The sequence below is a fragment of the Stenella coeruleoalba genome, assembly GCF_951394435.1.
Source record: "Stenella coeruleoalba genome assembly, chromosome: 15".
NCBI lineage: Eukaryota > Metazoa > Chordata > Mammalia > Artiodactyla > Delphinidae > Stenella > Stenella coeruleoalba.
This window is the reverse complement of record NC_137161.1, coordinates 52,774,228-52,800,813: the sequence shown is the minus strand read 5'-3', so window position 1 is coordinate 52,800,813 and position 26,586 is coordinate 52,774,228. Positions and strand designations below refer to the sequence as shown.

The 26,586-nt window shown below is 51.0% G+C and overlaps 2 protein-coding genes across 3 annotated transcripts in view; one reads left to right on the top strand and one right to left on the bottom strand.

The window, feature by feature from the left end:
- Positions 1-2,429: 2,429 nt before the first annotated feature.
- On the top strand, positions 2,430-12,153 carry NMRAL1 (NmrA like redox sensor 1). The gene is made up of 6 exons (XM_079946336.1): positions 2,430-2,658; positions 2,817-2,890; positions 6,199-6,437; positions 9,095-9,344; positions 10,612-10,802; positions 11,881-12,153. The coding sequence occupies exons 2-6, from the start codon at positions 2,851-2,853 to the stop codon at positions 12,058-12,060; spliced, it is 900 nt and encodes a 299-aa protein (XP_079802462.1). The 5' UTR covers positions 2,430-2,658; positions 2,817-2,850; the 3' UTR covers positions 12,061-12,153.
- Positions 12,154-14,423: 2,270 nt separating this feature from the next.
- The window catches only part of DNAJA3 (DnaJ heat shock protein family (Hsp40) member A3), a gene marked incomplete at its 5' end in the record, with an annotated part of 31,293 nt that continues 19,130 nt past the window's right edge, over positions 14,424-26,586 (bottom strand). Inside the window, 7 exons of one of the 2 annotated variants that reach the window (XM_079945819.1) lie at positions 14,424-15,903; positions 16,511-16,627; positions 22,064-22,161; positions 22,923-23,038; positions 23,553-23,681; positions 25,145-25,209; positions 26,252-26,399. In XM_079945819.1, coding sequence (XP_079801945.1) covers positions 16,524-16,627; positions 22,064-22,161; positions 22,923-23,038; positions 23,553-23,681; positions 25,145-25,209; positions 26,252-26,399 — 660 coding nt within the window. In that variant the 3' untranslated portion in view covers positions 14,424-15,903; positions 16,511-16,523. The remainder of the gene's footprint in view (positions 15,904-16,510; positions 16,628-22,063; positions 22,162-22,922; positions 23,039-23,552; positions 23,682-25,144; positions 25,210-26,251; positions 26,400-26,586) is intronic. The other variant, XM_079945820.1, reaches the window with a different exon arrangement.

The window sequence follows — 26,586 nt, the reverse complement described above, 5'->3', positions numbered from 1 at the left end:
AAATATTTTTTTAAAACCCAAAAAACACAACAGGATTAACTTAAAAAAATAATAAAAGAATGAATCTTAACCACTGGCGGTCCAGTGGTTAAGACTCCGTGCTTCCACTGCAGGGGGCATGTGTTCCATCTCTGGTCAGGGAACTAAGATCCTGCATGCCCATGCTGCGTGGCCAAAAAAAAAAGAAAAAAAATGAATGAATCTTAAAACTGCCCCCTGCCCCAAACACGCACACGTAAAATTGAATTAAATCGGGTGGCACTGATTGAAGGAGGGGTTGCTCTAGAGTTAAAAATGAGATAATGTGGGGCTAAGTCTGTGCCTGACATGTAGGAGAAGCCCAGAGAAGGGTTCCCACTGTTATCATCATTAGTACATGTCGCTTGGCTGAGTGAGCTGCTGGCAAGTGCTTTGCTGGAAGTCCTTTGTCAGATATAAAGTCCCACAGGAGGTGCCGAGTCACGGCTGATCATATGCCAGTCAATAGCCAAATCTCTTCCCTCAGGCCTCAGGGAACCGCCTGAGGTGGGTAGCTGGGGCTTCAAGAAACAAGACCTTTGCCCAGGCTGCCTGTCTGCCCACCAACTTCAGGACAGCTCCCTGGCACCAGCACCACTGACCAGAAGCCCAGGGCAGAGATGCTGTTCCCTGCCACTCATTGCCTGCACTGATTTCCAAGCTTCAGGTTCAGCAAGGCCAAAGGGCACTGGAGTTGCTCAGGCCCCAGCGTGGCCCTGGGCTGCTACTCTCAAACCTAGGGACCAGGGCCAATCAACTTCATGGGCTTATGACTGGAGCAGTCATACTGGGTCCCAGGCTCAGAAGGACCTTGTTTGGTTTAATGCTCTGCTATCACTGTTCTTGGTAATTTTAAAACAAGGAGCCCCACATTTTCTTTTTTCACTGGGCCTTGCATATTATGCAGCTGGTCCCACTAGGGATCTCCTTGTTTGGATTTATTTCCTTAAAGTGGAGACCTCGGAACATCGAGTTTTGTGGTTTAACCCATGCAGTTAAAGAAAAACCGCATCTTTTATCAGAATAATATGCACTTGTGTTCCATTTAGTGAGTATTTATTGAGTTCCTACTAAGTGCTGGACATTGTGCCAGGAGGGAGAGAGATAGAGACAAAAAAGACATGGGGCCAGCTCTTAAGAAGCCCTGGGTCTAATATGGTAGAGACAATGTTGCCAGTGGAATAGAGATGGGAGTGAAATAGTAGTTACCCTAGCCTAGGGGTCAGGGATGGCTTCTTGGAGGAAGTGGTGGTTATGTGGCGCATTAAGGAATGAGTAGGAGTCAGCCCTATCTAAGGTGGTGGGAGGAAGGTATTGGCAAACTTTGCAGTCTGAGCTCAGAGACATACATAACAGGGTGTGGAGACAATGCAAGATTTAAACATTCTATTTAGACACCACCTTCACTTGTAAACACAAACATAAATGAGTATTTATTAAAATAAATGCATCTTACAACACATAAAGACCAATATTTTACATACATAAAATACACATTACCTGGTGGGTTATCTCCACTATTAGATTCGGGAAAACAGCACCAGTTTTACTTTGATTTCCCTGTGACTCCAGTTCCTAGTAGATGTTTAGACCACCAGTCAGTCAGCAAATATTTATTGAGCGACTACTTTGTGCCAGGTACTATTTTAAGTGCTGGGAACTCAGCAGTGAACACAGAATGTTTACTGTCAGGAAGCTGACGTTCCCTGAGGAGTCAGTACACATTTTGGAATGAATGAAAGGAAAAAAATGAATGCTTTTATCCAGTCAGCAATAAATTTCCGAAGAGGAGTGAGAGGGCCATTTTTGAGTTTTAGTTGAACACAAAGAAATCTCTTTTCTGGGGACTTCCCTGGCCGTCCCCGCTTCCATTGCAGAGGCACAGTTCAATGCCTGGTCGTGGAACTAGGATCCCACATGACGTTGCCTGTGGCCAAAAAAGAAAAAAAAAAAAAAAAAAAGAAAGAAAGAGAGAGAGAGATCTCCTTCCTGTTAAATAGAATTCAAAACGGGCAAGTAGTAGCAACCTCAAATGTGAGTCAGGTATACAAAAACTCAAACAGAGCCTTGGGTATTAAGACTCACAGATATAGATTTATTTGTCTTTGGGTGACACCCGTATATCAAAGTTCAGATGCTCATGCAAGATAAAATTTTATTTATTTATTATGTGTTTATGTATTTATTTTTGCTTCGCACAGTCATGACCCCCAGCATCCGGCTAAGAAGCCCTCGGCGTGTACATTTCGGTTAGATCCGATTTACACAAATTCGGTTTACGCAGGCGTCGGGCTGGCGGGTTCTGACCTGAGGCTGAGTCTAGCCGGAGCTGGGACGAACCATCTGTGTCCGCGGAGGGGGGTGGCGGGTCAGCTCCGCGCAGAGTCAGGGCCCAGACGGCTGGGATTCGGAAGCAGGCCAGCCTGGGGTCCCTTCACGCAGGGTCGCCGGGAAGGGGTGACTTTGCCAGGTTGCAGCTGGTGCTGGGGGCGGGGGGCGGCGCCGCTCGCAGGCTTCCATCCTTCCCCTCGGCGGTGGACTCGGCTGCAAAACCGGGGGTCCCTATTTCCCGGACCGTTTCCCACCTAGGCCGCGGCTAGGAGGTACAGCCGACCTGGGGGACCCGGGCGGCGGGTGCAGGTAGGACCCGGGAGGGTCGGGCCCGAGGGGGCGGGGGTCGCGGTGTCCCGACCTCTCCCGGCCGGACCGCCCCCTTGGTCCTACCCGGCGCGCGCGGGGTCGTTCCGGGCAGGCACCCCCGACCCCTTCACCGACTGTGCACCTCTCACGGCCCTCAGACCTCTCCGGACTTAATTTCCGGCTCCCGGCCTCATGGCAGACAAGAAACTGGTGGTCGTGTTTGGAGCCACAGGTAAGCGAAACCCCAAACGGGGGCCCCGAGGCGCAGGACCCCTCACCAAGGCCAGCCCAGGGCAGAGGTCAGGCCGGTCCGACCCCGCAGAGCGTGGGCGCCCGCCCCTCAGCTCCAGAAGACGTCCCCGGCGTCCTGGAGGGAGCGATGAGATGGCTGGGACCCCTGACTCACGGTGGGGCCGTGGGGCAGGACCTGAGAGCAGATTCCCTTTGAATTTTTTTAAAAAATTACTTAGCTTTGAATAGCAGGTGATTGCACATAATATCAAAATTAAATCTCCCTCCCACCTCTGTCCCCGAAACCCCATCCATCACTGTTGTCAAGTTTCTTGAGTAGGGCTTCCCTGGTGGCGCAGTGGTTGAGGGTCCGCCTGCCGATGTAGGAGACACGGGTTCGTGCCCCGGTCCGGGAAGATCCCACATGCCGCGTGCCCCGGTCTGGGAAGATCCCACATTCCGCGGAGCGGCTGGGCCCGTGAGCCATGGCTGCTGAGCCTGCGCGTCCGGAGCCTGTGCTCCGCAATGGGAGAGGCCACAACAGTGAGAGGCCTGCGTACTGCAAAAAAAAAAAAAAAAAGTTTCTTGAGTATCCTTCCAGACAAATTAGGTATATAAAGATACTGTTTATTAAATGGGAGTGTTTTATTTTTACCCCACCTGTTTTTTTCTTTACTGTATATATTTTAAAAATATATAACAGCTTTATTGAGGTATAAATCACATACCATACACTTCACATGTTTAAAGTGTTCAATTCTAGTATATTCACAGAGCTCTGTGACCCTCATCACAATCAGTTTTAGAACATTTCATCACCCCCCCCAGAAAACCCATACCCACTAGCAGTCACTCCCCATTTCCCCAGCCCCTGGAAACTGGCAGTCTATTGTCTAAAGATTTGCCCATTCTGGACATTTCATATAAATGAAATCATACAGTACATGGCCTTTTGTGTCTGGCATCTTTCACTGAGCATTGTTTTCCAGGTTCATCCACATTGTAGCATGAATCTGTACTTCATTCCTTTTTATGGCTGAATAATATTCCATTATATGGATATACCACATTGTGTTTATCCATCATCCATTATGGACATTTGATTTGTTTCCACCTTTTGGTTATTGTGAATAATGCTGCTGTGAACCTTCACATACAAGTTGTTGTGTGGACATATGTTTTTAATTTTCTTGGGACTATACCTAGGAGTGGAATTGCTGGATTATATGGTGACCGTGTTTAGCATTTTGAGGAACTGCCAGACTTTTTCAAAGCGACTGTACCACTTTACATTCCCACCAGTACTGTATGAGGGTAGTTGTAGTTCTTCAGTTTGCCTTTTCCACTCCAGGACATGTTGTGGTCACATAAGTCGTGCATACAGATCTGCTACATTCTTTTTTTTTTTTTTTTTGTAATTTTATTTTTATTTTTATTTATTTTTGGCTGTGTTGGGTCTTTGTTGCTGAGTGCAGGCCTTCTCTAGTTGCAGCGAGCGGGGGCTACTCTCTGTTGCAGTGCGCAGGCTTCTCATTGCAGTGGCTTCTCTTGTTGTGGAGCATGGGTTCTAGGCACACGGGCTTCAGTAGTTGTGGATCGCGGGGTCTAGAGCACAGGCTCAGTAGTTGTGGCGCACGGGCTTTGTTGCTTCGTGGCATGTGGGATCTTCCCGGACCAGGGCTCGAACCCGTGTGCCCTGCACTGGCAGGCAGATTCTTAGCCACTGTGCCACCAGGGAAGCCCTGCCACATTCTTTTTAATCACTTTTAGCACTTATTTAGCCAGGTTCTTACCAAAGGACATCTAGGTTGTCCATAAACTTCCACTATGGATAATAATACTGCAGCCAATGTTCTTTTTTTTTTGGTAAGGAGTGGATTTATTTATTTATTTATTTATTTATTTGCAGCCAATGTTCTTATACATATATTTATGGATGATTTTTATTTTCTTTCTTTTGATGATTTTAATAATTTTCTCTCTTTTTTTTTCTTTTTTGGCCGTGCCACAGAGCTTGTGGGATCTTAGTTCCCCGACCAGGGATCAAACCCAGGCCCTCAACAGTGAGAGTGCAGAGCCCTAGCCACTGGACTGCCAGGGAATTCCCCTCAATCTTTTTTTTTTTTTTTTTTTAAGGTATAGGTGATACTTTATTTCTTAAGCTAAGCGGTGGGCTTATGGGTGTTAGTATCCCTTTTTTGTATGTGCTAAATATTTCATAATACAGACTTCCCTGGTGGTCCAGTGGCTAAGACTCCACGCTCCCAATGCAGGGGGCCCGGGTTCGATCCCTGGTCAGGGAACTAGATCCCACATGCATGCCGCAACTAAAGAACCCGCATGCCGCAACTAAGACCTGGCGCAGCCAAAATAAATAAATAAATATTAAAAAAATATTTCATAATACATTTTAAAATTTTTGTAAAGGTGTAAGTGTGATGACTGCTAAAACATGGATGAACCTTGAAAACATAAGTGAGAGAAGCCAGACACAAAACACCACATATTGTGTGACTCCATTTATGTGAAGTGTCCAAAATAGGCAAATCCGTAGAGACAGAGAGTAGATTAGTGGTTGCCAGGGGCTAAAGGGGAAGGGAAAATGGGGAGTGGCTGCTGATGGGTATGGACTTTCTTTTCTGGGGCAATGAAAATGTTCTAAAATTGACTGCAATGATGGTTGCACACTCTGAATGTACTAAAAGCTGCTGCACTGTACACTTTAAAAGGGTGAACGTGGGCTTCCCTGGTGGCACAGTGGTTAAGAATCCGCCTGCCAATGCACGGGACACGGGTTCAAGCCCTGGCCCAGGAAAATCCCACATGCTGCGGAGCAACTAAGCCTGTGCGCCACAACTACTGAGCCTGCACCCTAGAGCTGTGAGCCACAACTACTGAGCCCGTGCGCCACAACTACTGAAGCCCATGTGCCTAGAGCCCGTGCTCTGCAACAATAGAAGCCACTGCAATGAGAAGCCTGTGCACCACAACAAAGAGTAGACCCCACTCGCCGCAACTAGAGAAAGCCTGCGTGTAGCAACGAAGACCCAACACAGCCAAAAATAAATAAATAATTTGTTTTAAAATTGTATTTAAAAAAATAAAATTAAAATAAAAGGATGAATGTTATGGTATGTGAATTCTATCTCAATGAAGCTGTTAGTTACAAGATTGTGTGAGGCAAAACAGTGGGAATCACAGGTGAAAAGTGCCAGGTGTGTTGCTGTGGTGGAAGATTCCCTGCAGGGCCTCACCCTTGGCAGGCTCCCAGGCTGGTCCCACCCTGCGGGTCTTTCTGCCTCTCTGCAGGTGCCCAGGGGGGCTCAGTGGCCCGGACACTCCTGGAAGATGGGACATTCAGGGTCCGAGTGGTGACCCGGGACCCTGGGCAGAGGGCAGCGAAGAAGCTGAGGCTGCAAGGTGCAGAAGTAGTGCAGGGAGACCAGGATGATGAGGCCAGCATGGAGCTGGCCCTGATCGGGGCTCACGCCACCTTCATCGTGACCAACTACTGGGAGAACTGCAGCCAGGAGCAGGAGGTCAAGCAGGTAAGGGCAGGCGGGAGGGCATGGGGAAGCCAGGGCAGGAGCAGGCCATCTTCAAAGGTGCTCCCAGGTCTCTACTTGCCCTTGTGGGGCAGCTCCAACTTGCCAGAGAGGGGCTGACCCCTGCCTGACCACTGACACTGCAGGCCTTTCCCCTCCTCTTCTATGCAGCCCTCCTAGACTTTGATGAGGGCAGAAGGTGGCCGCTTCCTCATCCGATGACTTCTTTTAGACATCATTCATGTACCATACTGTTCACCCTTTTGTTTTTAAAGCTTTTATTTTATTACTATTTTTAAAGTATTTATTTATTTATTTTTGGCTGCGTCAGGTCTTAGTTGCGGCACGCGGCATATTTTGTTGCAGCACGTGGGCTTCTCTCTAGTTCTGGTTCACCGGCTCAGTAGTTGAGGCACGGGCTTAGTTGCTCCGCGACATGTGGGATCTTAGTTCCCCAACCAGGCATCAAACCCGCATCCCCTGCATTGGAAGGCTCATTGTTAACCACTGGATCACCAGGGAAGTCCCTGTTCCCCCTTTTAAAGTGTACAATTCAGTGGTTTTTAACATATTCACAAAGTTGTGCAGCCATTATCACTACCTAATTCCAGAACATTTCATCACCCCAAAAGAAACACCATACCTGGTAGCGGTCACTCCGCATTCCCCACTTCCTCAGCCGCAGGCAACCACAATCTGCTTTGTGTCATCCAGTGACTCTTTACACTTTCTAAAAAACTCTATTGACCCATAATTTTCTTAAAATCAAATGTAGGGACTTCCCTGGTGGTGCAGTGGTTAAGAATCTGCCTGCCAATGCAGGGAACGTGGGTTTGATCCCTGGTCCAGGAAGATCCCACATGCCACAGGGCAACTAAGCCCGTGCACCACAACTACTGAGCCTGCACTCTAAAGCCCGCGAGCACAACTACTGAGCCCGCGTGCCACAATTACTGAAGCCCACGCGCCTAGAGCCCGTGCTCCGCAACAAGAGGAGCCACCGCAATGAGAAGCCTGCGCACCACAACGAAGAGTAGCCCCCGCTCTCCGCAACTAGAGAAAGCCCACACACAGCAGCGAAGACCCAGTGCAGCCAAAAATAAATAAATAAATAAAAGTAAACTTTTTAATTGTACAATTTAATGAAATTTGAAAATAAATATACCCATGTAACTACCATTCTAATCAAAATATAATACATCTCCATCATTCCAAAAAGTCCTCCATGTCCCCTTTCAGATGTTTTCTGTTTCTCTTTATTCTGTTTTCCACCCAGCTTCTCTCTGGTTGGGTGGTTATTGAGCCCAGGTGGTGGGGGGAGGGATGTGAGAGGAACACGCATCTTTTTAAAGTCTCTTGGAAGGTGGGGACACTTGCGGTGGGCCTGTCACGTAGCAGGCACTCAGGTATTTGTGGGAGGTATGACTGGTGCCACAGCAAAGGCACTGGGCTGAGACCGTGCCTGTCGGCTTTCAGTCCTGCCTCATCCACAGCTCCCCACCGTTGTGGCTGTGGACGTGACTTCCCCGCGCTGGTCTGTCTTTCCTCCTGTGTACAATAAAGGGAGACTGGACCGGACCACTGGTCTCCAAACTTGTTTTTAGCCCTGAGCCTTTCTTTAGTTACAGTCTTACATGGAAGCCCATCTCAGAGAGTGGACAGAGACAGCTTTTCTGGTGCACGCAGATCTCGTCAACCTGACCTCCTGAGCCATAACAAATGACCCCAAGCCAGGTGGCTTAAAACAACAGGAATTTATTCTCTCCCCGTTCTGGAGGCCAGGAGTCCAACAGCAAGGTGTTGGCCCTGCCCTGTCTGGAGGCTCCAAGGGAGGTTCCAATTCTTGCCTCTTCCAGCGCCCAGTGGTACCAGCTCTCCGTGAGGCAACATCACTCCGGGCTCTGCCTCTGTTTACACAAGGCCTCTCCTCTTCTCTGTGTCTCCTCTTCCATCTCTCATAAGGACACTCGTCATTGGGTTGAGGGCCCAGGAGGATAATCCAGGATGATCTCAAGTTCCTTAACAAAAATATCTGCAGAAACCTTTTTCCAAATGATGTGGCATTCACAGGTTCTGGGGTTTGGGACATGGACATATCTTTTGGGAGGCCACCATCCAGCACCCTACACAGCCTTGTGCAGCAGGTCGTGTTTCTGTCCCCATTTAACCGACAAGGCCAAAACAGTTAGACCCCTTGTCTTGGATGGCACAGCCAGTGTGCTGCAGAGCTGGTCTGGAGCCCAGGTGGTTTGTGTTGTGTGCTTAACTGCTGAGCCGTAGCACTTCCCTAGGGGATGGTTGGGGCTCTCCCAGGAAGACGGCCCAGCACGGGGACAAGATGCTTTCTGAGAGCAGGCAGAGGCGGAAGCCTCTGTGCGCACCCTCCCACGTGGCACACGGTGGGCTGTGGTCCAGTACACTGGAAGGTGGAACGACCCAGACGATCTAGAGAAGGGGCGCTAAGGCTATGCGAGTGGTGAGAAGCTTATAATCCCGTGGTAGAGCGTGTGGCGCCATGTGAGCCGCACACGGAAGAGGGAGCCTTATCAGGGGGCTCTTGGCACCGGGCACAGTGGCCTCTGGGGTGGGAGAGCCAGTGCTGTGATGGGGACACACATCCTCCCTCTGAGCTTTGTGGTTTCTCCTTCCCTGCCCACCAGGGAAAGCTGCTGGCCGATCTGGCGAAGCGCCTGGGCCTGCACTACGTGGTCTACAGTGGCCTGGAGAACATCAAGAAGCTGACAGCAGGGAGACTGGCAGCAGGACACTTTGATGGCAAAGGGGAGGTGGAGGAATATTTCCGGGACATTGGCGTCCCCATGACCAGCGTGCGGCTGCCCTGTTATTTCGAGAACCTCCTCTCCTGCTTCCTGCCCCAGAAAGCCCCAGATGGAAAGAGCTACTTGCTGAGTGAGTGCCCTCCCCGCTTCCTCGGGTGTCTCCTCTCACCGTGTGGAGCCGTGGTGGCCCGCTGGGCTTGTCCTCAGAGGGCTCTGGGTCCAAGCTCTGGCTCGCTCACGTTAGGCTGTGACTGCGAGCAATGCATGTGACCACGCTGGGCCTCTGCGTCCTGTCCCGTGAGATGGGCATGACTCGGACTTCCCCGGGGCCATGGGAAAATCTGCCGAGTCTGGGGATGCAGTGCTTTGTCTGTCGAAGAGCTTTACGGAGAGAGTGTGCTTATCGTTACTGCTTCATAAATAAGGAGAGGATTTGGACAGCGAGGTCCAATTGTAGATTTCCCGAAATAGGAAAGCACTTTCTTCTCAACATCTGTTTGCAAATCCGTAAACAGCTTCGAGGGAACCATGTACGACCTGTGTCCTGCCGGCGGGGCAGTGGGTTAATGCAGGTGGCTCAGCAGGCGGAGCAGGAGGGGTCTGAGCCCTCCCAGCCTCTCACCTCTGTGTGAACGCCGCTCACCCTCGCTTGGGTCTCACCTGCTGGTGAGCAGTCTTGTCCTTGTGTTGGCACACGGGTTTGCAAAGCCATAACCAGAGATTTGCAAAGCCATAATCAGATTCACCTGTGTTCCGTCTGTAAGTTGGAACAGGCTCCACCCCGGCAGGCTCCCTGGCCCATCTGAATGGGCAGCCACGGAAATTTTATAGGGCAGGGCCTGAGCGCTCCAGGTGCCTCATCAGGACACAGCTCTGCCTCTCCATCCCCAAGACCACACCTTGGCAGGTGGAGTCACTCGTTAATTTAACATGTTTATCAGCACCCGTCATGCTGCTCTGGGGTCAGCCCTGGCCTCAGCTGATCGAGCATTCCTGCCGGTGGAGCTGGTGTTTGGAGCACCCCCCACCACAGGCGTCCCTATCAGGGATTCGGGTCTGACGAAGTGTACGGGGGCCTGAACCCTGGGAGCTCCCGTTCTCAGAGGTGCCTATCAAAGCCTTCCTCTCCTTCCCCTTGTTCCCGTCTCAGGCCTGAGAGGGGCAGCAGGCCCAGGGTTCTCCCCGCCTTGGGAAGAGCACAGCCAGGCTCCCAGGGTTTGAATGGCCTGCCAGGTGGCACAGCTCGATCGTGTCCCATTTCCTGACTCATTTCTCCTGCTGACACCGGAGGTGTCTGCCTCGTGCCAGGTGCTGGCTTGTGCACACATCCAGTCGACTGGCCGGTGGGGACCAACCCCTCAGAGACGCGTGCCAGCACGTCCCTCTTTCCCTCCCAGGCTTGCCCATGGGTGACGTGCCCATGGACGGCATGTCTGTGTCCGACCTGGGCCCCGTGGTGCTCAGCCTGCTGAAGATGCCCGAAGACTACATCGGCCAGAACATCGGGCTCAGCACCTGCAGGCACACGGTGGAGGAGTACGCTGCCTTGCTCTCCAGGCATACCAGGAAGACCGTGCGAGATGCCAAGGTGGAGGGCCCAGGCTTGGGACTTGGCAGCTGCGGTCAGAGGGGCTTTGTGGGTAGAAGGGAAGGGGCATCTAGGGCTTCCCTAGCACTCTGAGCAGCGTAAAGCCAAATTCATTCACTGTGAACGTTTATATCGTGCTGTTCTTAGGAGCCAGGTGTGGCCACTGAGTGAAACTTCTGGTTTTGTCAGTTGATCAAGTGGTAAGGAAGGGTTCCAGGAAGAGGGGACAGTAGGGGCCAAAGCAAGGAGGGAAAACGCAGGGTGTCTTGGGCTTCTCTCGGGGAGGGGAAGGAGGCCAGATTAGGCCCCATCCTGGTCCCCTCTTCTTGGCCTGGCAGAGTCCCCTCCTCACCTTGCCTACTCTGTCTTCCTGTCCAGACCCCCAGGTGCCTTGTTTCTTGTTTCTCATTATGAAAATCTGGGCTACTCCAAGTCATTAAATGACAAAAACCACCTGTAGAGCGCCCTCAGACCCAAGCAGAGCAATGATGGGGGAGAGGCTACGGCAGGACGGGCCAGTCAGACCTTGGACTCAGATCTTGCTCCCAGCCCTTAACACCCACCCGTGTGTGACTGGAGGCCCAGCCCCTGACCCCTCTCTGCCTCAGTTTCCTCATCTGTAAAGTGGGTATATGGAGAGTATCCCCCTCCTCGGGCTGCTGTGAGGATTGAATGGAACAATTGCTGTAAATGCTCCCAATGAACGCACTAGAAACATGCACTAAATGGTTGCATATTACTCTCTAAACAAAGAAAGCCTGAGGCAGTCATGGAGGATTTGGAAGCTGAGGAGTTAAGATTCAGTTCGGTCAGGAAAGGGGAACACCTTTGGTTTTTTGAGCAAGAAGTGACGTAAGCATAGTTCTGATTTGGAAAGGACTGAGAAGTTTTCATCTCGTCATCTTGGAAGAACAGGATTTAAATTGCCCTAGAACAGTGGTTTTTGACGTTTCATCTTTATAATAGACTGGTTTTCAGGTGAACTTAGTGGGGACCAGGGTAGGAACTGAGGTGTCAACAGCGTGGTCAGGGTACTGCAGATGCCGATCGACCCTAAGAGACTCCCCTCTGCTTCCAGATAAGCCCCGAGGACTACGAGAAGCTTGGCTTCCCCGGCGCCCAGGACCTGGCCAATATGTTCCGTTTCTATGCCCTGAAACCTGACCGCAACATCGAACTGAGCCTGAGGCTCAACCCCAAGGCCAGGACGCTGGACCAGTGGCTGGAGCAGCACAAAGGGGACTTTGCAGGACTGTGACCCTGCCCACCTCTCAACCCCATCTGGGGGGACGGGAGGTATAGTCACAGTGATCCTTTCTTGTGTTACAAGAAAGTTTATTTTTTAAATAAAGGCCATTGTTCTCACAGATGGCTTCCAAAAGAAAAGTGCTTTGTTTCAGGGACTGGGGTTGGGGTGGCAGCTGCCTGAGGACATGAAAGTTCCAACAGGAAGCATAAAGTGGTGGGGGGCCCAGTCAAGTGGGGGGGGGCTGAGAGGACCCCCCCTACGCCCGCCAGCCAGGAGCAACATTTGACACCCCTGCACACATGCCGTTCCTCTCCAGAACGTGAGTGCAGCCACCCACGTGTTCCTTCTTTGAGTTTTAGGGCAGGAAGACCGGCCCCTTCTCCCACACTCTTTTCCTGCCTCCTGGGCCCCCGGGTGCAGAGGCCTCGAGACGTGGGTGATCGCAAAACAGGCTGGAAAGAAACCCTTGAAGGAACGTGGCAGTTCTGTGGACCCCAGGTCATATAAGACTTGGACACTGCTGAGAAAAGGTGACACCGCCCGCAGCAAAGGCTGGGAAGGGAAACCAGAGAAATAACCACCCAGCCCTACTTGGTGGGTTGAGCTCCCCAGGCATTTGGACCGTTTCCCTCTACTGCTTGCTTTACAGAAGAGAAATGAAGGCCCAGAGGACACAGCCGGCAGACTGACCAGTGTCTGCGTGGACTTGTGAAACCTCCACCAGCATCTATACTACCCCGCCTCAGCCTCAGGACCCGCAGAGGCATTGAAAGGGGAGCAGGGCAGCCAAACTCATTCGATCTGTTCATTAACTGAGTCACTGAAAAAGCACTTCTTTGACAACCTACCAGTGTAAGCTAGGCCCTAAATACAATGTTCACCAGAAAAGTATGCGCCCTGCCTTGAGCCTGGTTTAGCAAGAGAGCCAGATACAAATCTGCAGAATGACTGCAGATTGACATAGGGTTGCAGAGAGCAGGAGGAATGAGGAACACTGGAGGAGGGGCCCACTTTAGTGGGACAGGGACAGCTTGCGGTCTGAGGGGAGCAGCCTCCTAGGCAGGGTAGGAGGAAAAGGATGTGATGACATGGGCTTCCAAGCCCACCCATGTCAGCAAGAGAACATGAGAGGTCATCTGTGTCCAGCCCTGTGATGCCCAAGTCCCCCAGGCCCCTGCGTGGGAAACTCACCTGCTGGGGCTATGACTCACCGTGCCGAGATCCTGGAGCAGCCCTTGGCCAGTACCAAGCCTGGGTAGAGCCTGCTGTGCCAGGTCCAGGTCCAGGTCCAGGGCGAACTGCAGGGAGCTGATGCCAGGCTCCAGCCGCTCCTCCTCCACAAGCAGGCCATGGACACGTCACCGAGCCTCTTGGGTCTGTTTGCTCACCCGGTGCCCCCTGGCCAGGCTGTGGTGAAGGCAACGTAAGGGCATTTGTGCGAAGCGGTGTCTGACTCCCCTGGGCTCACATGGTCAGGCCTGTGAGCCTCCAATGCCTTCCCTTGTCCACGCTCCAAACATTTCAGCAAATGCTCACACCATCTACCTCTCCTCCTCTCGATCCCCAGAGGCTCAGGGACCTGGAGATACTCTTTTGTATTTTTAAATACCTCACCTCACACTACAGCCCCACCTCGGGCTGCAAAGTTGTCTGAAGACATGTCTCAGGATCCAGCTGTGGGAATAAGCCAAATCCAGTCCAGGCCTTGAGTGGCGCTTGATTCTACAGATATTGCCCCGCCACCTTCTGACCATCTGAGGGGAGGACGCCTCAGTACAGCAATGAAGATGTCTCGCTAGAAAGAAAATCCACTTTTCCCTTTCAAAGTCTAGGCTTCTGTTTTCAGAAGACAGGCCATGAGTGGGACTTCGGTTGGCTTCTCCAGGAAGAAAACCTAAGCTATCACGAGAGAAACCATCTAGCTCCCCACCGCCATACCCCGGGGTCTAGGATCCTTCCAGGCCCATACTGAGTCCACAGCAGGCACTTGACAAACTTCTGTTCAATGAAGGACAAGTTTGGAAATTGGCAGGAAGTCACTGAGCCCCTTTCTCACCCAACAGGTATTCCCAGCCTCTTCACCCAACCCAGCAGTGCCCTCACACCTCAACCTGCTCAGCCCAGAACCCAGAGTGGGGCAGAGCTATATGCTCGGGGCCCACTCCAGCCATGACAGCACTTGGGCTTTTGTGAGACAGCCCAGACTAACACTGCAACACAAAAATATACCTTAATATTCCTCTGAAAATAATGGAGGAAAAAAAAAATCTAGTGAGGGAGCTGGTGACCTGTAGGGACCTAAGTAGGCCACACTGCACATCTCTCAAATCGCAGGCTGCCAGAGAAAAAGCTACATGCCGAACCCTAGAACATTCGTCAGATCAGCACCCTCCCCCCTCTGGGATCTGGGCTGGAGAGGGTCAGCGCCTGTCAGAGCGCCGCCTGTCAGAGCGCCACCCGTCGCTTGGCGCACGTGACTCCAAGGACTAGGACAGCTACCTCCAGCCGCCCCAGGAAGGCCAGCAGAGACGTGGGGTGACCTGACTGGCAGGTGACCACCAGTAACCCCCTGCTGGGCCACCTGCAGAAAGCTGTCTGAACTCTCAAAGAAGAAATGACAACAATTTAGGTTTTAAATATCTCTTTGTAGTAGATAATCTTATTTACATTGATACAGAATCATTTTACATTCCTAAAGCAGACACTAGTAGATACTTTATTTTAGTAAATTATGAAGGAAAACAAAAAGGGAACTAATCAGAAGTGTTCTCCATTAACCTGTCTTACCACAGCAGGGGGATCGGGAAACACAATGGAACCCACACATCCTACGAGCCAAGGCTGGGGAAACAGTGTTTTGCTCTGGCTGGATGGTGGAGAACCTTCAACTGCTGAGACTGTGCTCTCCTTTCCTAAACAAACGTTTATGAGGAAAAGACGATGATTCTTAGCACTGAATAATTTAAACACACTTCTGAAAACAGAGGTCAACTGTGAGTGGTGAGAACCAAGGCCCTGGCAGGCAGCAGGGCAGGGCTCTGGGTTTAAGAGGCCGTTAGTCGGCCCCAGGCCACGGCTGGCTGTGGTCCAGCAGAAGGGCAGGAGCTCCACTCTCACCCGGCTTAGAACAACAGAACTCAACTGTCAGGGGACAAGGGGCCACCCCAAGTGGGGTGGGAGGAAGGACTATCCATCCTGACAGAGATCATGGCCCATGTGATCAAGAGTAGCATCTCCAGGGACTGTCTTCATATGTGTCACCCCGGGCCCCCAAGGCCCCCATGTTCCAGCTGCTTGGTACCTTTTGGAATTAAAACAAACTCTAGCAGGGGATGCCCCTGCTGAGGAGTGGATGACACAAGTGGGGCGTGCATGCCCCAGGTTCCTGGAAAAGACAACCCTGTCAGGAAAGACTCATTCTGGAACCTCCCAGAGGTTTGCTGAGAGGGAAATTAATCACTTCACAACTCGGTGCAACTTAAGGCTTCATTTTTAAGCGGTAAGCATGGCCTTTAATTCTTTAACCACATTTGATTCCAAATCAGAGTTTTAGCTCTGCAAGAAATGTCCAGCTGTCTGACTCTGCCGGAGCCAGAAGAGGCCAAGTTACCTACCCATGGATAGGAAACTACCAGCCCTGAGACCTGCCATGCCTTACTGCCCAGGGGCTGTCCACCATGACCCTTCCATGGAGAGGTGCATTGTCACATGATTTTGCTGTTTCCAAGGTGGTCCAGAGGGCCTCTGCAGGCAGGGGCTCGGTGCTGCTGTGTGGAATCCTCCTGCATCTGAGATGCCCTGGCCACAAGGAGGGGCTGCTGCTCCCGGCCTAGTTTCCGGTGGACCGTTTTCCTGAGCCAAGACACAAACAGTTACATTTCACTGGCATCGCAGGAAGAACACGCCCCGTTGGTGAGCTTCTGTCATCCCTGAGAAGGAGCTGCACCAGGAGCCCCAGCCACCAGGGACCAGCACAAGTAAAAAGTGAGTCCCGAGACACCACAGTGAGCAAGCAGGACTCCTGGCAGTGCCCCCCACCCCAGCCCTAACCAAGGTTGACACCTCCCCGTGCCTCCCAGGCAGGACAGGGCGGGGATTGGGGAGATCTGAGTTCTAGGCCTGGCTCTGCTATGACTTGCCCTCTGTGACCGTGGGCAACCTGGTCCTCACCACGGCAGGACGCAGAGCCCCCAGGAGCTGGTGGAAGGAGGGCTGGGAAGCAGCAACCTCTCCAGGAAGTGGAGCCGCAGAAGCGGCTACATTCTGTGGTTCAGCCCTGCACTACCGGCTGACTCCCCACAGGCTGAGGCTTGACTCTGAGGGGAGCCAGACACACCACGCCTGAGACTGGAACCTCTTCAACTCTGGGTGTGGGGGGACGATACTGGTTAAAGTGACAGAAAACGGATTAGTTCACAGAGGGGAACAAAAAGGGGAGGAACCTCAGGGGTTTTCCTACCTCGGCTGGGATATCAGGAGGTAAACATTTTCTTAAGTTTGGAAAGGAGTCCCTCCTTGTCCTCCCCAGCCTCAGGCCTAGCCTTGCCTCCTGCGGAGCTATCCATGGTGCTACCACCTGGGCACAAACAGCAGAGAGAACTGGGGTCAAGGGCGCACACCTCCATGTGTCCCATCCCAGGTCCCGCCTGGCTACCCAGGGCTCGCCACTGAAGGAGCCACCAAGCGCCACCCGGAGAGGAGAGGGGGCTGCACCCCGATTGGCCAGGGCTGCCCCGCCTGTCAGATGACTCAGCACTTCGGAGCATCCCAACTGCTCCTCGAGTCACTGGCCCTCGAAAGGAAGACAAGAAATAGAAAGGGACAAAAAGGAGCTGTCTCTACCTTAACAACCGTAATAGAAATAGAGCCAAGTGCCAGATGTCTTCTGGGCCAGGCCACACGGCATCCACATTAGCTCGTTCAATCCTTAGGCTAACCTTACAGGTAAGTTCCACAGATGAAAAAACCAAAAACCAGAGGCACAAAGGGGTTAGGTGGCATGCCCAAGGTCACAGAGCCGGTAAGCAGGCAGGAGGCCCGAGATGAGACCCAAGCAGTCAGATGCCAAAGTCCAGGCTCTCACTCACCGGCTCTGAGAAGTGAAGAACACGCACCAAGACCAACCAACCAGCTTCCACAGCCTGTCGGGGCACACAAACCGTCTCCGGGACACCTGGGGATCCCAGGACATGCGCACTTCTCATCTATGACAATGGCAGCCGAGGACCCTGTGTGTCACTGGGCAAGCATCTGGCTCCAAATGCTCCAGATAAAGGGAGGCTGATCTGCTGTTTCTTGAGGGCCCACTGAGAGCAACTCTGCTGCACTAACACATCGTTTTAAAGACCTGCCAACCACGAGGCAGAGGGCCAACTTGTTATGAGCTGGACTGTACTCAATATTTTTCATTGTGCTAGGAGAATTAGCACATCTCAACATGCTAGGAGATGTACATCAAGTACAGCACGTCGAGGGTACAAAATGGTCACGTCTCCAAGATCTCAGTCTAAGACGCCTTTGTTGGTGAGAGGCCCAAAGCTCTGGGCAACAGGCCCCCAGCAGGGGTGGGGCAGGTTGTCCTGGGTACAGCCCCCCGGGCCGTCCTCTGGACCTGATGTGCTCTCCTAAGTCAGGAATGTCCTCAGAGAGATAGCGGTGGCCCCAAACAAGAATGTGCTGACAGAGGTCTGAGCAACCACAAAAGCCCGATGCCCAGGGCTCCCCAGGTGAGGACCCGGGCACTGCACAGTCACGGCGGCAGGCCCCTGTGAGAGGCATCCATGGCCGCAGGTTACAAGGCCAGGTGTGCCCTCCTTCAGTCCTTCACGTCCCCTTTTCTTACATAAAGACTTAAGTAACAAAAAAGGACTCTCCTAACACAAAGGAATCCACAAACCAGAAATTTCCTGGGCCTCCTCGGACAAGGCAAGGCATGGCAAAAGTATTGAATTTTGTTATGTCCTTGGTGAGGGGACAGCAAGTCTGTGTGTGTGTGCACGTATGTGTGTGTCTCACACTATGAGTTACTGCTGCTGATGGAGCTTTTAACATGTGCCAGGTATCGTGCCAAATGCTTTATCCACATGATCTTATTTAATCACAGAAGAACCCTATGAAGTAGATGCTACTATTATCCCCAATTTATAGATGAGGTAACTGAGGCTCAGAAGTGAAGAAATTTGCCTAAGGCTTTATAGCTAAAAATGGCAGAGCTGGGACCTGAATCATTTGATAGCAGAACCCAAGCTCTTAACTATTAGTCACAATGGGGCACAGAAACACTCAGTGACCACCATCACCCCCACCCCCACTCTGCTGTCCCTGCAGTCATGCCCCGGGGCCACAGCGTTTGGCCAAAGTCTGGGAGAGCCAGAATAAATACCTAGTTAGCGGGTTAATGATTCAAAACCAAAAAATAAAACAGAACACAGACACACCTGGAAATTCTCACCCCCTGCCACCAGAACACATTCTTATCTCTCTATATTTTAAATGTGGGCTCCTTCAGGAATAAGGCTTACTGACAGGGACATCAAAGGATTTAAACACTGAATTTAAAATTCTGAACCGAAAGTCAGGGATAAACTGTGAGCCTCTGCACACGGATGATGCAGTCTATACCTACGTCACTTTTCTGGCTCATGGGAGGAGGGATGTGTCCTTATAGGATGTCCTAAGCACTCAGGTGCCTTCTGGTTTCATTACAGGATACAAGCTGGCACATGATTCCTGCACTTAGGATAAACAGGAAATGCCCATGATCCCTCCAGCTGCACAGGCACTGCATGAGCGTTTCCAGTCTGCACCTTCAGGAGGTGACCAGAGCGGAGGGGCTGCTCAGCCAACCTCAGGCAGAGGTCAGACCCGAGGCACAGGACTCCTCTATCAGACCACACGCAGCTTGCCCGAGCAGGGGTTACATTTCCATCCCTCAGAAGGAAAATGAATTCAGATAAACTCAGCTAACAGGCGCTGTGCACGTGCAGGGGATTCAAAGAGGACATGCTCCCAGCCTACAGGCAGCGATTCCCAGTCATAAGTGTTTGATGGCCCTTTACAAAATGAAGAATAACCAGGTAACATTCATTCTGGGAATGTGTACCACCTTTCTCCACAGTCACAAACCCCTAGTGTTATAAGCAAGGTCTAACACTTATTTGGGGGTTCAGTGCTTGCCCTGTCCTCCCCACTCACACTGTAAGCTGGATGGGGCAGGGACCCTGTCTCTCTGTGCATTGCTTATCACGTGGCAAATGCTCAATGACCATCTGTGTGAAGAAACAGAGAAGCCAACAGGACTCCAGGATGACTTCTGAGGACTGGACCCACCCTACAGGTAGAGGTGTGGGTCTACACTCACAGCCTGACTCCCTGAGCCGTCTACACGCACAGACTGAGCCAGTGGAGCACCCCTTGTTCCACTAAAATGTCTCTTCCCTCATCTTCCTCTTGCCTCCACCCTGCCTAGATAAAGGGGCTCTATAGTCAACTGTCAGCTTGTCAGAGAAGAGAACACAGTGGGATCCCCAAATAATGAGCTATGGAACAGGCTCCTACACGACAGCTAAGTGTACGTATGTGGGTTGTCACAGGAATTAATGATGATCCAGAAACACAAACAATGAGCCACACTGTCTCTAAACCCAAAAGGCCACGTGGTACCTCAGAGCACCCCAGGCCCCCGAGAGCACTAAGGGTCCCAAGCTCACTACGGTCTTCTGCTTCACACACTGGGAATGAAGCCAGGGTCAGACATTAGGGTTTTCAGCAGGGGCTTTAGGGAACAAAAGTAAACAAGGGATACTAAACCCACCAAAAACTTTAGGTCAGTTTCCTACATAATTGTAACTATTCCAAATGCCTTCCCGTAATGAAAGCAAAGACACCCAGGAATCCGTTTGTATCTGCAGTGACAGTCTCCGATGACTATCTCACTTAGAGGCTATTAAGAAATGACACTTTAGCCCAAGAACCACTGATGACTGCAAGCAACTGCTTCTAGTAAAACTTCAATGAAAGAGATTCAGGCTCTACTTAAATAAATAGGAGTCACCTTAAGGAAGTTGACAGGAGGGGAATTTTGTACACTGGTGTGTTTTCACACGTGGACTGCAAAGGTAACTTTCTTCACAGTGTAACAAGAGGCTTAACCACACCCAGGTAGCAGACTGACTGACAATGCATTCTTTGAAGCCATTACTAAGATTCTTAAATGCCTTTTAAAGAATTATGTCTGGCAGCCAAATTTCCCACTGGAATACAATTCTGAAATGACAACAGAAGTAGAAAAAATAGTAATTCGGCATACTCATTTTACTTTATAAACACTTTTCACAAATGCACCCAATGCCTATGTAAAGTTACGCTCTAGTTAACAAAATTATGTCAATAAACATTTAAAGGAAGAACTGGCAAAGTGTCTGGCACACAGGAGCGTCCCAATAAATCCTGGCTGAACAAGGGGACAGGGAATGAGCTAACAGGACAAAGAACCATGAAAATAATGACGGTTCTAAGAACACTCATAAGCTGACTGCATGATCAACTCCCAATTTAAGCTCTCAGAAAGGGACTGAAGACAACAACTGGTGATGACTAATAACTGACATCCAAATATAGTGAACAAGGCCCAGGTGGACCTCAAGTTCCCAATGTGGGAGGGGGCACAGCTGAGAACTGGCTGCAGAACAAATCTCACATGCTCCATGACTGCGGAAAAATTTGGGACTCAGGAAGAAGCTAGAGGTGCATAAGTAGAGTTACATGGAACAACCATTCCCACTTCCTTTTAGTTCAAGGGATATTAACAGAAAATATGAAAAAAGTCTAAGAACGAAACCACTAAAGTAAGTGCCCACTTGGTGCCTAGTTGGCCACAGACAGGATTTGTGGCAGCTGCTTTTTCACGGAGGACTTGGTCCCCTGGACTTAACAGGAACTCAGGGGACCTCCCTGGCAGTCCAGGGGTTGAGACTCCACGCTTCCAATGCAGGGGGTGCAGGTTCGATCCCTGGTCTGGTTACTCAGAACCCACAAGCCACATGGCACAGCCAAAAAAACACAAAAAACAAAAACAAAACGAGCTCAGCCAAGTCCATGCAAAGGCTATTGCTGCTGGGACCCCCACCCCTACCCCGGGGTGCAAGGCCAAGCCCCCACCCCCCACTCCAATCACCTGCTCTGAATGACCATACACTGATCTAATGCCATTCAAGCTCTGAGAAGGTGAGAGGCAGATCCAGGACCCAGACAAAAACAAAATGATGCAAGGAGGAAGCAACATGTTGGGCAGCTGAAGCCAATTCACCCTTGGCACGGCCTGTCCTGGCCCCAGCAGAGGCCCAACCGACAGAGAACAGAGAGCAGCCCCATCCCATGGGAGGAGGGCTGTGGCTGAGGTTCCCGTGGTCAAAGCTTCTGCCTGTGGGCATTTTGGCATCAAATCACCAATATTTAACTCCACTCTACAGAGGGCCTATGATGTTTAAGCTCAGGGTAAATAAGGTGTTTTGTTTTTCATTGCCCTAGGAATTCAGAATTTAAGCCTGCTATGAACAGGCAGATTTGGGGTAATGTGACCACGGTCCTTCATTGCTGTAGTAGTTGTTTACAGGACACTCTGAAATCCTGGAGAAGCTTTCTGGGAGAGGAATGCATTAAGCCTCCCAACCCATCTTCTCCTTTAGTGGTTACAAGGTGATCTCAGGTAGGGATGTGCCCAAGGTCACAAGGCAAGTGGCAGAACCAAGGATAGAACTCAGGAGAGCAGCCCTCTGAGACACACAGCTGATACCTGGCAGGAAGCATCGTGGAACTTGCTAACCTCGGCAAGCAGCACAGGTGCAGAGGAAGGGGGAACAGCTTTACTCTGGAGCGCGGCTGCCCCTGCCGTTCCTAGCCCTCAGCTCTCCTCTTTCTACTCTGCTCTGCCCAAGTGGAAACCCCAACACGCTTCTGAACCGTCCACCCTCCGAGGGGCTGGGGGCTCCCACAGGTCGCTGGGCCACCTTACCAGTGCTTGTGTTGGTGACGCCGTTCACTGTCCCCTCCACATCGGTCTCATCCTCAGCGTAGCTCAGAATCAGGCTCTGCTGCCGGCTTGTCAGTCTCCTGTGGACCGAGCACAGTCAGTGTCAGAGTGCTTCCTCTGGGCAGCTCTTTAAAGGACGTGGACGCGGCCAGTCCCCATACAGCATGTGGGAAATGCAAGACCCGCAACCCAGGCACAGGACACACCCTGAATCCAAGAGCCCACACCCTCAAAGCTTCCGTAAAATAAACCTCCTGAACTACCCTAACTTGTTCTAAACAACTGCCACTGTGGCTATGCTAAATAGTTTACAGGGGGGAACAAAATGGAAATGATCTAATTAAAGAGAGGGCTGGAAACCCAGTCCTCCCAAGTGGAGTCTGGCATGCCCTGCTTCGGATGCCCACAGCTCCCGGCTTGGACTTTTCTCCCAGACACCGCAGACATCACCCACCACTATCTGGTTATAGGTCTCTCCCACCAGATGGCAGGCAACCTGAGAACAATAATAACAAAATCAACAGCAGCAGCAATAGCTAAGCATTCCCTATGGGTTATTCCTTTAATCTTCCAGCAACTCAACGAGGTCGAGCTTTTGTATTACGTCCACTTTCAGAAGGAGCGCCCGGGCAGGACACACTTGACTTAGAGCGAGAAGTAACCTGCCTAAGCCTCAGCGCTTATGGCAGCAGAGTCACACAGGTCGGGCAGTCGGGCTCGGCGCTGAACCACCATGCCGCTCAGCACCAACTCAGCAGGTAAGAAGCCCTCAAGCGGCTCCTGCCCAGTGCTGAAAGCTGCAGAGATCGGGCGGGCCTCGCCACAGCTGAGCAGCGCTTACTTTGGAACTCTGATCTTGATGTGAATGTAGTGATCTCCATAGCCATAGCTGTTAATCCGGGGGATGCCTTTCCCGCTCATGCGAATCTTCTGGTCTGACTGAGTCCCAGGGGGAATCTATAAAGAAAGAAAGGAATCTCTGGTTTTCCTTGGTTTCCAGTTGCCCAAATGAAAACATTTCACTACGTGAAGACAATCTTATTCCCAAAAAGAACTCCATTCAGGTTTCTAGACCAAACCCACCAGACACCACACGGAAACTGGCTAAGCCAGGTCCATCCCGAGCAGAGCCTGTGACGGCCTTGAGGGCAGGGAGTCTGGGGCGGCAAGCCCAGAGCAGGAGTGAGGGAGCATGGAGAGCAAGACCTGGGAGGAGGCAGAGCCAACTGGGGCACCACTGAGGCTGCTCCCCGGCCCGGCAGCAGTGGACATGGCCCGGGAACTCCCTTCCCTGCCAAGTCACACCCAAGGCACAGCCAACACTCCTCCTTCCCCCCCACACCCAGCTTGTCTCCTCGAATCCCCGACAGGCTGGCTGTTCCCAGGTTCCAGCCACTTCTCAGCCATTTCCCGTTTCAGAAAAAAAGAACAAGGAAATACAAGGGTGGCGAGGCCACACTTGTCCTCTTACCATCACGTTGATGGTCTCATACAGGCCCTGCGCTCTGGCGGTGCCTCCCAGAATGGCCTGAGCTATGGAAATGAAGAGGTCGGAGTGGATGTCTGCACCGTCCCTCCGGAACACGGGGCTTTTCTGCACCTACAGCCAAGCACGAGAGGGGGTTACGCTCAGAGAAGTTATTCTGGAGAGCGGGCAACAGACGCATCTCAGCAGCTCAGAGCACAGCGTCAGGGAGAGAATGTACTTTCACCAAAGCAACCACGCCCCCAGGCTCTGGGAGTTACAGGGCAGGTTCCTACTCCACTGCAATGCAAGAGTGTCATCTCAGATCAAGCTGTTCAACTGTTGAGGGAAGTAAAAAAGTAAAATCAGCTTCTGAACATTAAAAAAATAAAAATCTTTATTGGAAAGTATAAAGAAACACAGACTAATACAATCTACAAAGGCGAAAACGGTTTACTTTCCAGAGTCATTTGGTACAAACTACCTTCAAGTCAGACTGACAACACTGGAATTATTCTGATTTTATAAGCACTATTTTTTGTGTGTCAAAGACGTTCTTTGCCTTCCAGTGATTTCTTCTTTTTTTCTTCTCTATCATCAGCTGCGAACAATCTGAATTCTCTACCAAGCCTTCCTTATAGATTGGCTTCCAGCCCGCTGCCTTTGTCTTCGATTTCTCAGTCTAGAAGACTCACCCTTTACATTATTTTTTTGTTTTAAATTATAAAATATTTCACATATACGTAAACCAGCAAAGTAAATAACACACGGTGTTTCCACAACCCAGCTTAGGTAACAGAACATTAGGACACAGGTGACTTCTCCCCACCTCCAGCTCACCCCTCCAGAGTAACCAGGCCAATTTAGTAGGTATCATTCCTACAAGCATCTGTTTACTTTTCCTACATGTTTACATGCCCCTAAACAATACATAACACCACCTCACATGGTTTAAAGTTTTACACAGATGACCTCCTTCCCTCGCCCTGCAACCTGCTCTCTCCCTGTTCGTAACTGAGAAGTCCCAGGACATCTCATGCTGACATGTGTAGCGCGAGCCTCCTGCTCTGAGGTGCCCTGGGCCCACAGTGCAGACCACTCACCATTCTCCTCTCCAAGGACAGCAGACTGTTGTCACTGTCTCGCTGTTGTTAACGAGGCTGTCACACACCCTGCCTCTGCGAACTGCACCTCCTTGGGTACACGTCTGGTGGAATCGCTGGCAGAAGGCGCCACCTCCTCTCATGTTTCCCTCACCTCAGAAAAGTGGGTTTGCCCTGCACATTGTACGTAAAACTGTAGCTGTGGCACTGTTTGTCCCTATGAACAATTTGATACATAAAAAATACAAGATGTTTTCTGTATTTTTATGAGTCCAACTTGTAAACACCTCGAGGAAACTTTGTTCTCTCCACATTTAGCACAAAAGCTTGATGTAACACACGTTTAATCACCCTGTCAAAGTGGTCACTGCTCATCTTGGAAACTCAGATGGCCAGACACTCTGTGAAGCTCCTACCTCTCCTATGAGAAGCCTGGGCCGTACCCTCTCCAGGAGAGCAAGGGCCTGACAGAAGCTGTGCAAACAGAGAACCTACCCTGAATGTGATGAAAATTTCTCTTTTTCCTACAGGCATCCTCACAGTCTGGCCATCCTCGACTCCTGTAAGTAAAAACAAAAGTTCAAAAGAGAACGATTATTTTGGGACCTCCCAAGGCATTTTCTATGCTAGATCCATTTACAACCCACCAACTTACTCTTTTCTGTTTCCTGTTAACAAGGAATAACACAACTACCGAAGATAGCAACAAGTATAACTTAAAACAAGAATAACTTTCCAAAGGTGCAACATACAATAATTGATAACTGAACAAAAGCCCCTTCTATTCATTTCTTCGGTTTACTGCCAGGTCCACCTCGTATCTCAGTGAGTTTAGAGTCTAATTGGGGTGACAGCTATTAGCCAAATAACAATACTAACAAATGTATCGCTACAAACAGAGACGTGTTCTTAGAAAGAAAAGATCACAGCTCCAGACAAAGGAACATCTAAGGAACAGGGAGGTTCCAGAAGGCTCCCCTGGGGAAGTGACACTTGAGCTGGGAGCTCCGGGAGAACAGAGTTAACCTACTGAAAAGAAGGTGGACAGTGAGCTTCAGTCACCGGGGAATGGCGTATGCAAAGGCTCTGTTCTGGGAGGCAGGGGCTACGTGAAAGTCAGGAAGCTGCAGGGCAGGTAATGAGGGGGAGACTAAAAAGAGCGGAGGCTGAGACCAGCAGGGGCTGGAAGGGGAGGCCATTTCTCGGCCCCTGAGAGTCACTGCAGTGTCTTCAACAGGATGAGAGACATGACCAGACCACACAGTGGAAACACTACCCTAGGAACAGGAGCCAGTTAGGGAGAGCAGGCACAAGCTGGCCCTGGAGGCAGGAGGAGGGGGTGGTGTTGCCCGCTGGGCTGTCAGTGGGGACGACATTGGCCTTGGGACAGAAGATGGAGGAGATGGGGGAGTCCTTCACACAGAAGCAGAGCAGTCACATCGGGTTCCATCTCCCCACATGACATGGGTGCAGATTTTAAGGATAACTGGTGCAGTGGAAAACGCAAGGAGACCCTGGTTCCTCCTCGAGTTTGGGCTCCAGAAACAAGGACACGATGGCCCCGGCTCCCAGCCCCGGTGCGTGGAGGAGCCCCAGACCCACCGGCAGGCACAGGGATCACCACCTTCTTCTTCTGCTTGGCTTCTCCTGCTCCTCTGCACACCACACAAGGAGACGTGATGATGGAGCCCCGGCCACCACACCTCCGACATGTGGAGCGCATCACAAAAGGGCCTGTATTTATGGTTTCCTGATAAAAAGAAGAAAAATGGGAGCCTTAGACACCGGTAAACCCTGACAGCGAGGTCCTGGGACCACAATGTGCACGAGAAACATTTCACCAAAGATTCACGTGTTGCGTGCACATGCGCTAAAACATACTGCCTAAAGACACAAGTGCAGGAGCTCAAACTGTTAATCTGACTTAGAGCGCACCG

Excerpts from the sequence above, each read along its gene's own strand:
- NMRAL1 (XM_079946336.1), top strand. The coding sequence starts at position 2,851 with ATGGCAGACAAGAAACTGGTGGTCGTGTTTGGAGCCACAG. Across the intron at positions 2,891-6,198 it reads GGTCGTGTTTGGAGCCACAG|GTGCCCAGGGGGGCTCAGTG; the intron begins GTAAGCGAAACC and ends GCCTCTCTGCAG. Across the intron at positions 10,803-11,880 it reads AGACCGTGCGAGATGCCAAG|ATAAGCCCCGAGGACTACGA; the intron begins GTGGAGGGCCCA and ends CTCTGCTTCCAG.